The 12,162-nt window shown below is 38.4% G+C and overlaps 1 protein-coding gene across 3 annotated transcripts in view; it reads right to left on the bottom strand.

Moving 5' to 3' along the window:
- Positions 1-647: 647 nt before the first annotated feature.
- The window catches only part of qtrt2 (queuine tRNA-ribosyltransferase accessory subunit 2), a 29,639-nt gene continuing 18,124 nt past the window's right edge, over positions 648-12,162 (bottom strand). For 2 of the 3 annotated variants that reach the window (XM_055644438.1, XM_055644439.1), the window contains exons 7-10: positions 11,631-11,782; positions 7,787-7,894; positions 4,600-4,699; positions 648-2,338 (exon numbers count right to left, since the gene is read on the bottom strand). In XM_055644438.1, coding sequence (XP_055500413.1) covers positions 2,107-2,338; positions 4,600-4,699; positions 7,787-7,894; positions 11,631-11,782 — 592 coding nt within the window. In that variant the 3' untranslated portion in view covers positions 648-2,106. The remainder of the gene's footprint in view (positions 2,339-4,599; positions 4,700-7,786; positions 7,895-11,630; positions 11,783-12,162) is intronic. The other variant, XM_055644440.1, reaches the window with a different exon arrangement.

The following is a 12,162-nucleotide window of genomic DNA, read 5'->3' as shown; positions in this document are numbered from 1 at the left end:
TGCTTATGCATTTCAATAAAGTATTCCATACTACCCTCCTGGATCATCCGTGGAAAGGTCTGCAGCAACCTCCTTCACCACCTCAGTACACATTGTAATGGAGTGAAAACAAGTCCTACTTCATCCTAAAACTGCCTGTAAAGAAATAGTGGCCAATTGACACACAGCAAGATCCCACATTGTATAATTACTAAATCATGTTTTTTTTTTTTAAGTAATATTGGTTGGAGGACATCTCTCAGTACTGCGGTAATTCCCCTCTTCTTATCAGAGGCAATCACTGTTATCGACAAACCATTTTTGTTACAAGGGCACGTTAATGCAGATATACTAGTTGTATACGACTTGTAGACATAGTAACTAAATTTAGAAGATTTAGCACATGCCCATCAAATGTAATTGTCTATATTATATTTAACAGAATTAAAATCTTGATTGAAGACAAAGGAGAGAAGACAGAGGGAAAGGTAGCTGCCAAACAGCAGAAAAAACCCTAGCAATCAATCTCATAAAGATGTTGATACCATGAAGACAAGCTGTTAGGCAATCTCAACGCAAAGTGTTAACCTGAAAGGGAGGGACTGGCTGAAACATCAGTCAGTTTGAACTATTTGTTGAAAAGCAATAATGAAGATCATCTAAATGGATAATGGAAACATGTTTTAATAAAATTTAACACTTGTACATTTTTCAAGTGCCTTTGCATTACAAATAAAGTTGCATAAATGTTGCAGACGCGGGTGCAATTTTAATGCATTAAATAAAATGGACATTTGTTGGTTATCACAGACTTAATTTAAAAAGCAAAAGGCTGAAATGTAATACAGGTACAACCTTTTAAATTTTAGTAATGATAACCTCATAAATAACTCACTGTTAATGATTGTGGAATAAATAACCCAGTACTGCTCTGAATTAACACTATTAAAAGACTTGAGTAAACACTGGCATTAAAAATTGATGGAATGCGAATTCCAACTTCTGCTCAAAATTCTTACCCAAAATGTTACATACAACAGAGGCCATGGGAACAATCCTAGGGCTACAGTAAGTGTGTGTATCCATGGATAGTAATCTAGCCCTTCTGTCTTGCAAAGTCAACCTTAACTGCTTTGTGTGTGCTTCTTGAGTTTTAATAATCCTTATAAAATTAGTTGGTTATGCAGCGTCAGATCTAAAGTACGTCAGGCACCAACATATCTTGGATTCCTGCAGCCAGAACTGGACCTTAATTCGCTTAAAGCATCCATTCACCTACTTTGGTCGGAAAGGCTGCTCACCCACCGATTGCTACATTTGCTTGTCAGATGCTTCACAAGCTGATCCTGCCTCTGATTTTAAACCGTAGACACAAAAAGCTGGAGTAACTCAGTGGGACAAGCAGGATCTCTGGAGAGAAGGAATGGGTGACGTTTTGGGTCGACACCCTTCTTCAGACCCTTCATCAAACAAAAAAGTTGCCTATCCATGTTGCCTGACCCACGGAGTTATCCAGGCACTGAGTGAATTTTTTATTTACTTTTCATTATCAATTACAATGAAAAATAAGGTACCGAGGGCTACTGCTACTTACCTTCTATATTCAGTTTTAAAAAAGTAGCTGGAGTTCAAAACTATTTTCTATTTTCTATTAAAAACTATTTCTATTTTCTATGTACCTCTCTCATAATTAGATGGGAGTCTTAAAAACTGTATGGAATGAAATTAGTAAATTCATCTATCACGGCAAGTCTCATGAGTTAATTAGTCCACAGTGACGGAGCCATCTCAGAGCTAACCCTTCACATCAAATGTATTTGTACAATGCTTTCAGATTGTTTCTTAATAGACGCATTTGTTTCTTTAAAAAAGTAGATGAAAAACATAAATTAACCAAAGCACCCAGATTTCAAACCTTATTTTCAGTTCCTACAGTCACATTAATGATACATAACCGTAGAGTAAATCTCAAGTCTGAATACTATGAGGATCTAATCATAACAAAATGAAATGTTGGAATAACAAACTCACATTGTGAGTAGATCCAAGTTGACTTGCTGCAGCCACCATGCCTGCCCAGAAACCTTACAGGTGGATACCCATCATGTGTCCTATCAACTGTTTCTGTTATACTTTCTGTTTTGCAATGAGCTCTTTAAGGTCTTTCAAGTGGCCATCTTTCAGAGCATCACGGATAGACTGGAAGAATGCAAAGTAGTGGTGAAGGTTGTGGATCATGAGAAGGACTCCAGCCAACAGCTCATTAGTCAGTAGAAGATGGTAGAGGTAGGCGCGCGTGTGATTCTTGCAACAATAGCACGGACAACCCTCCACCAAAGGGCTGAAGTCATCTCGGAACCTAAATGTTGAGAATCACACAAACACCGTGTAACTAAGCAGTCCAATACCAGTTCTCTTAAACAATTCAGACTTTAACAAATAAAATGAAAGTAAATTACTTTAATCAGGAAAAGTAAATGCAAATTATTTTTCTAATACAATTCTGAAGAAATATATCTTTACACCACTAATTCAAAAGTAACAAGATTGGCATTGCACGCATGTTACTCGCTATCTTACAATACGATTTGCATTATGTGTTTAATCTTTCTGATCCAGATAAATGTAAATCAAGAAAGCAGTTCCTTCATGGATGTGTAAAACAGCTGAAAATAATTAGTCACCAATTATTGGCATAGGAAATATTATTTGTTTTCCAAAGCACAACTTAGTTTAGATTGCTTAGTAAAAGTTAGCTACAGGATACCTAACTCGTAACCAAACAGTAATGATGATTTGACCCATGGAGTAGGAAGCTCCCAAATACAACTGCTGGTCAAATGGTTAGGAGCAGTATTCAGGAATGACTATACGTGTTGGAGTTGCTGTTCCGTTTGGCAGAAGTGGTCACTGATGCTGGTGAGTGCAGTTACACACTGTGGTTGTATTCCAAGGTCCATTTTGATAGATTAGACTTGAACATCAGAGCGGGTAGATTCAGTGTCATTTAATGAGGTGTTTAACTTGCGATGGACCTGGTAGGATGGGTAGAAACTATTTCTCCTGTTGTGAGGGGGTCCAGAAGATAGCATTTAACAAAAGTAGACAGCAACCAGTATGATATCAACAAACAGTTCCTTGTGTTTGGGACAATAAAATCTGGAGCAGTCTTCCTTAAAACTGCTGAGGTCGTCAACTGAAAATTATGAAACAGTGCTAGATTTTTGTCAGGCGAGGACATTAATGCATATGCATCCATGGTAGAACAGGCTCGAGGGGCTGATGGCACATTCCTGCTCCGATCAGACTCTGCTCTGCAGTATTTTGTCCTGACTCTAGGCTGCACGTGAAGAACAACTACTGGGGAAAAAAAACAAGATTGCTGAAAAGGAAGGGAGTGGTGGTGTGGTCATGCAACAGGGATCCAAAAACCTTTCAGATGCTGGAACTGTGAAATAAAAGCAGAAGATCCTGTCAGAACTTGCAGACCAGGCAGCATCCGTGGAAAGAGCAACAAGCTACTGCTTCATTGGTCAATTATGCTTTTTATTGTTTCATGTATGAAATGCTAACACAGTGAAATTCTTTACCTTACATACAGTCTGGTAGAATGTTGCCATACCCCGATCAGCAAGTGTAGCAAAATAGTCCACTGCGTCCACATGCAACAGGTGCCATGGTTGGGCACCACTATGAAAGTCCACGCTCTAGTTCTCATGAGCGCTGCCCGTTCCTGAGAAGTCCCAGGATGTTGCAGGCCTCAAGCCACCTCTTCCCTTGCACGCCACGTCTCCCCCGTCCACCTTTGTTCCCTTGGGGGGGGGGCCTCCTGCAGCCAACCTCTAGGACTCGATAGGCCTGACCCCAGTTCCCTCTCTTCCCCTATCGACATTGCACCTTGCCCGACGCATCCAAGGTCGTCACGGGCTCCTTCCACCCGGTCTCCGAGGGGCGAACAGGGACCGTCTCGGCGGCTTCCTCTTGGGGACAGCGAACAGGCAGGTCTTGAGATCGGCGGGATCCTCCTGAAGCTGCGATCCGCTGGGTCTTCTGTTCGGCAGCTGGGAGACTCGCTCAGCAGGCCCTCCCTGAAGCCACGATCCGCCCGGAGCAAGGGCCGTGACCTTCTGGTAGCTTCATGAATGCCCAGCCTTCAATTCTGAGATACTTCAGGATGAAGGGTCTCAGATTTTTTCAGTTAATTCTGCTCTCACTAAGTACCAACCCGTCCATCCATTTCCTCCACAGATGCTCACCATAAACAGATTTGCTCAACATAAACTTGACTATGCAGAACCAACACAAATCTGATTTGACCCACATGAGATTTTTGTCTCTTGGTTGAATCATTTTGTTTTGAAGCTTTTAACACCTTACCCAACCTACTTTCAGCACTACCTTGTCTTAACAACCATCATTTCATCATTATATTTCATCACAGAATTTTAATGCTCATTAGCTTTATTGAAATTCATGAATCATTGGAAGAACAAAATCAACTTGTCAATGGTGAATTATATGCTATGTTTTTAAGACAAGAAATAACACGTTAACTTCTCTATATATTCAGAATACTTCATGTAAAGAATGCAACTTTATTAATAATGTAACAACACTTACTGTTCATTTTTCAGATCAATCGAAAAAGCCTTCACTTTTCCGTCACAGTCGGAGGTCTTACTGCTGATGTCATTATCTCCAGAACCATTCCTGTGCAGCACTGAAATTTAATCCAGAATACTTGTAAATTTCTTATGTTGTACATCATTCCTCTGCAGTCCTCAGATGTTGTTTCATTAGGGAACAAGAGAAGTTTAGCTCTTGAAAAAAACATCCACCAGTTATGTCATCGGTCATTAAACTTTTCAATGGACATTTCATTCGGACATCTTGGATTCGGACATTGTAAACTGCAATTTCAGTTTGAAGGCCAAATATTGGTGTATATGGAAGGTATTATTTAGAAAGTTATGCAAAGAAACTTTAGAAGCTTGGTTTTGGGCATATATTGAAAGGTTTTCTCATTGCTGGAAACTAAAAATATAATAATTGAGCATTTAAATGATGCCGCAGGGTGTTGTGAACAGTGCAAATGCTATGGTTTCATCATGATGCTGTCCATTTTTTGAATGAAGCTGGGGATTTTAATAAATGTTAGTGTATCATAAATGTCCTTCGCCTTTAAGATGCAGATAATCTTCCTGTTGAAATGGCATCGTTTTCTGAATTATTTTGTCCTGCAATGATCATATATGACCTTGCCTCAGTAAGGCTAGGAGCATAATCAAGGACAAGTCGCACCCTGGCCGCCTCCTCTTCTCCCATCAGGCAAAAGGCATAGAAGTGTGAAAACGCGCACCTCCAGATTCAAGGACAGTTTCTTCCCAGCTGTTATCAGGCAATGGGAGCATCCTACCACAACCAGAGAGCAGTGCTTGTAGTGGCCATTTGGCTTGTTTTGCATGTCATTGACGATGGCATGTGCCTTTAAATTTTAGACTGCCCGTTCTATTGTGGGTGGGATTAATGACGCATTTTTGGGCGTGTTTTGGGCTATGTATCTTGCGCAGAAGCTTAGTTTATAGTTTTAGTTTAGAGGAGCATGGAGTAGGTTTACCCTTCGACCATGCGATGTGTAACAGAGACACAAGGAGTTTTATAATGTTTAAAGCGATAAGCTAGAGTTCGATGAAGATTATAGTAACGAGTCGGAAGAAGTTTGGGTGTACCTTATTGTTTTCATCAGCAATAAAGAATTTATTAATCAAAAGACGGTTTTGGAAGTCTTATATGTGAAGAAGCTCTGAAGGTCTCTGACGGTGAGCTCACATGCGCATAGAAGACATTCCCCTTAACTATGCTGTCCATTTAGCGGCTAGGGGTTAATTTCTTGAATGATATAAAAATCTGCTGCTACAGTGCTGAACTACTATCTACCTCCAATGTCTCTTGGACTATCCTTGCTCGGACTTTGCTGGCTTTACCTTGCACTAAACGTTATTCCCTTATCATGTATCCATATACTGTAAATGGATTGATTGTAACCATGTATTGTCTTTTTTGCTGACTGGTTAGCACACAACAAAAAGTGGAAAAACCCCATAATCATTGCTAGATTACAAAGGCTGAAACTCACTAGGTACAGTTATAATCTATTCAGCTTAGCTGCATATCAAATAATAGGAATGTCTACCACAAACATTCCAAAATATAGAAAAAATATTAATAAATGTGTCTTTTTACAATACTGCACGCAATAATGTGACAAAGGGGGTCAAATTTCACATTCCTTCAAAGTAGTTGACAAACACTTTACTGGGTTCATGACTAACATAGTAGTAACAAAAATATAAGAAAATATAAGATAGCATCTTGATGGCAAGTTTCCGAAAATGGCATCAGAATACACAAATACGTTTTGTGTGACAATTGTTGGTTGGCACAGTAAGTGCATGTATTTCTTATTCCTTTCTATATTTATGAATACAACATGGAATAATAAAATTGCAAACACATTTCCACTTCATTCAGAAGAAGGACCTGATCATGTAGTAGAAGACTGACTGAACTTCATTGCCTTCCACACAGTAATCACTATGGTGGATGTTTATATTAAGTTCTATCGTTCTTTTAATTGTGTTGTGTTCTTTTAATTGTATGGCTGCATGGTAACTCAAATATCACTGTACATTAATTGGTACATTTTACAATAAATGTAAATCTGAACACTGCATCCATCTGAGTGGACACCGCAACACGTGTTACACATCATACACACAAACGTACGTTGCGGTGAACACTAAAAAGTTGGGTGTCCCAGAAAACGAACCTTACATTATTAGCGAAAACCAAACTTTCTCACAAATGTGATCTAAACGGTACATTGCCTTATGGATTTGAGCTATATCGATGGACAATGATTCGTCAGAAGGTTTGATTTGGGATAATTTTTTAGTAAGTAAAATGTCTCTGTGACGCTCGTTGTGGAGCTACCGGAAGTTGACACGAAGGAATGAAGTTGGCAACTTGGTCCGTACAAAAGGTAAACAGGAGGCAGTGTGTTGCCAAATTGAATATTGGCTTAGTTTCTTACCAATGATGACCAATTTATGTCCAAAAATATTGATTTTAAAAAGTCACAAAAATATCGTAAACGGCCGTTGCGTTTTTGATATATTAAATTGGAAAATAAGAAAAAATAATTAACCCGCCAAAAAATCGCTACTACCATAGAATACCTTGTTAGGTTTTTGAAAAGCATTAAAGATTTGGAGCCGCCGTGGTTTAACTTACGGCGGTACCTACCCAGATAACGGTCTTTGTGACAATGGACACCAAACACAACGACCGTTATGGGATCTTTGCTAGGTGGAATACCAGACATTTTACTGAACTTTTCTCCTGTTATTGATGAAGATATTTCCCGAGATGATTATCAAAACATATATGTGTGAGGAGCCATATGAAGTTTATTTATAAATTAAATATTCATGACTAAATGTGGCAGAGTTTTTAATGTCACATTTATGATGTCCAAAATGGTGGTAAAACGATGAAAATTTGTTATGAAAAAAGTTTTTGACTTTCGGTCTTGAAGTTATTTAATTTATAAGTTATTTCACATGATGGGTAGATTTTTGTTGAGAACAGTGTAATGGTGTAAAAACCTGAATAATAATCTTGTTCCTCAAAATCTCTCCAGTATTGCAAAAAGACACATATGCTTCAAAAATTGACACAAATCAGAGTTAATTAAAACAATAGTTACATATGAATCAGTTCTAAGTTTGAGTTACTGCTGACTTACTTGCGAAAATATGATTCTTCTCACATTGTTCATGGGTCACACTGGTACATGTGGATGAAAGCTGCTGGTCTTGTACCTGGTGCAAGGGCACTGCAAGACTCTTTTCTTCTGGTGAAATATAAAGTAGTGTTGAGTACAACATATTCCTCGATGCCCAATTTTGTCACTGCTTTAATAGAAGATTCAGTGTTTCTCAGGAGACCAAATCAGAATCACCTTTTCCTCCCTCAACTGAAAATTACACTGATTTTTCTTCATTGTGTTCAAGGAGATGGTGGCAAAGACAACAGCATCTCTGAAGTGGGGTGTCTGGAAACCTCTGATGTAATGAATTACATTTATTACCGCTTAATTTAAACAATTCTAAAATCAAGATCAGGATCCGAGGGAAATTTCATTCTAGTTTAGATTCTAGTTTCTATTCTAAAGCAACATTGAAAATTCCACTCTCAGCAGGCAATACATCAGAATGAAAGAATGGATTTAAGAGTGATTTGGAAAGACTTGTGGCAGGTATGAGAAGGGTTAAGTGAAACAGACCAGTTGGGGTAGCAGGAAGGAACAGTGAACTTGGGCAAGGAAGGCAGTAGGAAACTACCTGGTCTGGCAGTCAGGAAACCTCTTTGGGGATGGGGCAACCTGGTGGAAAGTCAAACCATCCAACAGGAATAGGGAACCTAGCCAGTCAACCCAGTCGCTATTCAATATGATCACAGTTAATCTGCCAGGAGTTATTTCCTTCTCAGCACCAGTTCCCCAGAGCCCTGAATTCTCTTAGCTTTCAAAAATGTAACCACTTCTCCAAAAACTTCCAATGATTTGGCCTCTTGGATAGAACATTTCTGGGATTCACCACCGTCTGTGAGAAGCAGTTCCAGCACATCTCAGTTTCAAATGACCGCCTCTTAATCTTTGTGTGACCTCATTCGAAATTCTCTCACCAGTGGAAACGTCTCAACATCTAAATGTCTGACAACGCATGATCCTATATATTTGAAAAGATTACCATTCTTCTAAACTTCAAAAAATATCTGATTTCTTTAAACACGTGATATGAATTAGCCTAGTAAATTTCTTTCAAACTCTCCAGTAGTTTCTTAAACAAGTGATTAAAACTGTGCAAAGAAATCCAGGTATGGCCTCACCATTAGAATTGTAACAATATTTCCCCATTTCTAAACTACAACCTTTTTGCAATGAAGGCTAAAATGCCACTTGCCTTCCCAACCACTAACTGCATCTGAATGCTAACCCTCAGCAATGTGCCCACAAAGCACTGATATACTGCGTACTTTGTACATCAAATTTTCTATCTTTAGATATTATTCCCTTTTGCATTCCTCCTACCGAAATGCATGATCCCCTCAGACTCTCCTACGTTAATCCCCATTTGCCAAGTTTCCACTAAACCACTCAACCTACCTACACCTTGTTGCAGAGTCTGAATATCCTCATTGCACCATGCTCTCCATCTATTTTCATATCACTTGATTAATGCAAGAACTTACAGAAAAGTCAGGTTACTTTTCAGCTAAATTAAACTTTGTTTTGCAAATTATTGGTAGCTACTGACATGAGATTTGTTCTTAATTTCTTAACCATCTTTTCTGATTTATTATTTGCTGATTGGTATTTTTCCCCTGTTTTATAATCTCTATTCTACACCTGGTTTTCCAATCAGTTTGTGGTTTTTTTTTTGTGATTTTATCAACAAATTTCCATGCGGAAGTTATTCCAAGAATGGTCGACACCATGCCAAGCTATCAATCCAGTGGTAAATAAATTATATTTAAAATGCACTATGGGTTCGACAACTTGGACTATCCATTCCAATGGACAGACCTAGTTGTCGAACCCATACTGCATTTAAAATGTAATTTATTTACCATTAGATTGATAACTTCCAGATCTTCACAGGATATCTGGAATTTCTCGACCAGAAACGTCATCTATTCCTTCTCTCGGAGTTACTCCGGCATTTTGTGTCTATCGTTGGTGTAAACCAGCATCTGCAGTTCCTTCTTACACAATGGTCTAAATAGCTGCCTTCTGTGCTGTAAGGTAATATGATTTGTGCAGAAACTGTATGAAATGTGCAGCTAAGTGTACTATTTGTCCTTACCCTGGACAATTCTTAACCAATCTACATGATCAGAATTAACTCTTTCCAGTATGAAGCACGGGAATGATTTCATCCAAAGCAAATCTATCAAAAGTCTGATGAATGTTCCCGTACTGACTCTGTCCATTTCCCTGGCATGCCAAATTCCTCCAGCAGTTTGTTTTTTAGCTAACAAGTAAATATGTCATAACGGTGCAAAATTCTAACCTTACAAAATAAATTAACATAAAATGGTTTGTTGTTTTCAAAGGACAGATGGCAGATACAGCACAATCTGATGCATGCAACTGTACTATTACAACATCAAATACTGTTAAAAACAATTAAGACATAAGCAACTGCAAGCGCTGGAGGAACTCAGTGGGTCAGGCAGCATTTATGGAGGATGGGCATACAACGTTTCGGGTCGGGACCCAAGAGACTGAAAACAATTAGGATTATTTGAGTAAGAAATATTCAATTCCATGAAGTAATTTATTGTGTTGTGGTACTCTACTCATTTATGTGCAATAGCTTTTACTTAGTTCTTAGCTGGGATTATACATCTATGGATGTTGCTTTGCAGACAGTGGAGTTGGAGAACATGGAGAACTATCCCACAGGAACGTTCTTCCTAGTGCAAGGTGGAATCACATTTGTGGACAGAGAACATAATGCTTTACCTGCTGCTCCATTGGGATAAATCTGACCAAGGAGCAACTGAAAACACTGAGCAGTGTTCCTTGTCTGAGCAGAAACATACCTCATTTAAAAATCAAAACTTTAAAAACAGTAATTCAATACTTGGTTCTCCTTTCATCAAAATATACAGTGGTTTGCTTAAATGGTCATGTTGAGATTATAAACATTATACACTGGCATCTGAAATAAAAGGGTAAAATGCTGATCAAACTGCCAGGCTGCATAAACAGAACGGTGCCATTTCCCAGTATCAAATCGCATCAGAAAAGACCTAGAGATGAACGCAGATGCACATCCAGTAATTGTGGTGAAGGTATTAGGGGAAATGAAACTGTTCACTGTGCAAGTCCCTCCAGTACCCTCGTTGCTTATCTTATGAGCTAGTTGTTCAGACACACAACATCATTTATTATTGCTGAGTCATGAACAATAACATGGGCACATAACTGCGAAGAGCACAGTCCATGTGGTTCTGTCATAATGTGATAGTTGTGTTCCTAAGAAACCTCATGTTATGGAAAATGGTGTTTGAAAAACAATTGTGGCACTGGGGTTAGGAACACGAAAGGGTTAGTCTCGCAATAACATAGTCCCCCTACCCCCACAGGATTAAAAAAAAAAAGAATTTATATAACATTAATTTGTTTTTGTTATTGCAAGCTAAAAATACTAAAGGCTGCATGTTACATTGTTGAATGGAGTATCATTGTACAAATGATTGCTCAGCAATTTCAATAGCTATGTTTTAAGAGACAATGGTGTCTGATTTCCATGCGGTTTTATAGAAATATCTTTTCATCTTAGACTTTTTTCTGAAAATTCATTTCCAAAGTAACTTTTAAGTAACTGGGTCCCCTAGTTCACAATCAAAAAAAAAAAAAATTGACCTGCATTATATAAATAGTGTTCCCCAATTCATCAATCGCATTATATGCAATTCGCAGCATGGAAACCAATTATAGCAGAATGACCTGCATTGGTGTGCAGTGCCTTGCTGGTGCACTCAACATAAATGAAACATTGCCAATCTCTAACTGATACCTTCTGCCTCTGGATCCACCTTGTATTTAAAATTGAAGGACAGAGCTTTTCCCTGCTCAGTCACTTGATAGGGAAAGAAACCCTCAAACAAGTCCACTCCTCTCGATACACACTCCAACACTTCATCTGGCTTTCCAATTCCATGAATCAACCTTAGATTGAGGGGGAATGGGGAAAACAGAAGAAAACTTGAATAGGCATGTGAATGTAAAATAATGAAGTAGTTAAAACTAATGTTAGAAATCCTGAGGTGTTAATCGAATTCTTTAAGGTGCTCTAGTGTTAAACCTGATAAATATCCATTTTTTACATTAAACTTGTTCATAATTCACTCTTTAGACAATTTAATAATGATTTTCAAAAAAAAAATCCAACCCTAGTATTAAATGACCAACAACATAACAGATCCTCCTCCTGAGAGGAATGAACCAGGTAAAATAATTTTGCTTTGTCTTCGAACTACTATATGCTTAAAGAAACCATTGCCCATGGTTTTGTGCTGTCTACAGCTGAATAGCCCTCTCCATAAATA

The sequence above is a fragment of the Leucoraja erinacea genome, chromosome 13, assembly GCF_028641065.1.
Source record: "Leucoraja erinacea ecotype New England chromosome 13, Leri_hhj_1, whole genome shotgun sequence".
Classification (NCBI taxonomy): Eukaryota; Metazoa; Chordata; class Chondrichthyes; order Rajiformes; family Rajidae; genus Leucoraja; species Leucoraja erinaceus.
Note: the sequence above shows the minus strand (reverse complement) of the source record. Positions and strands in the feature narration are given on the sequence as shown.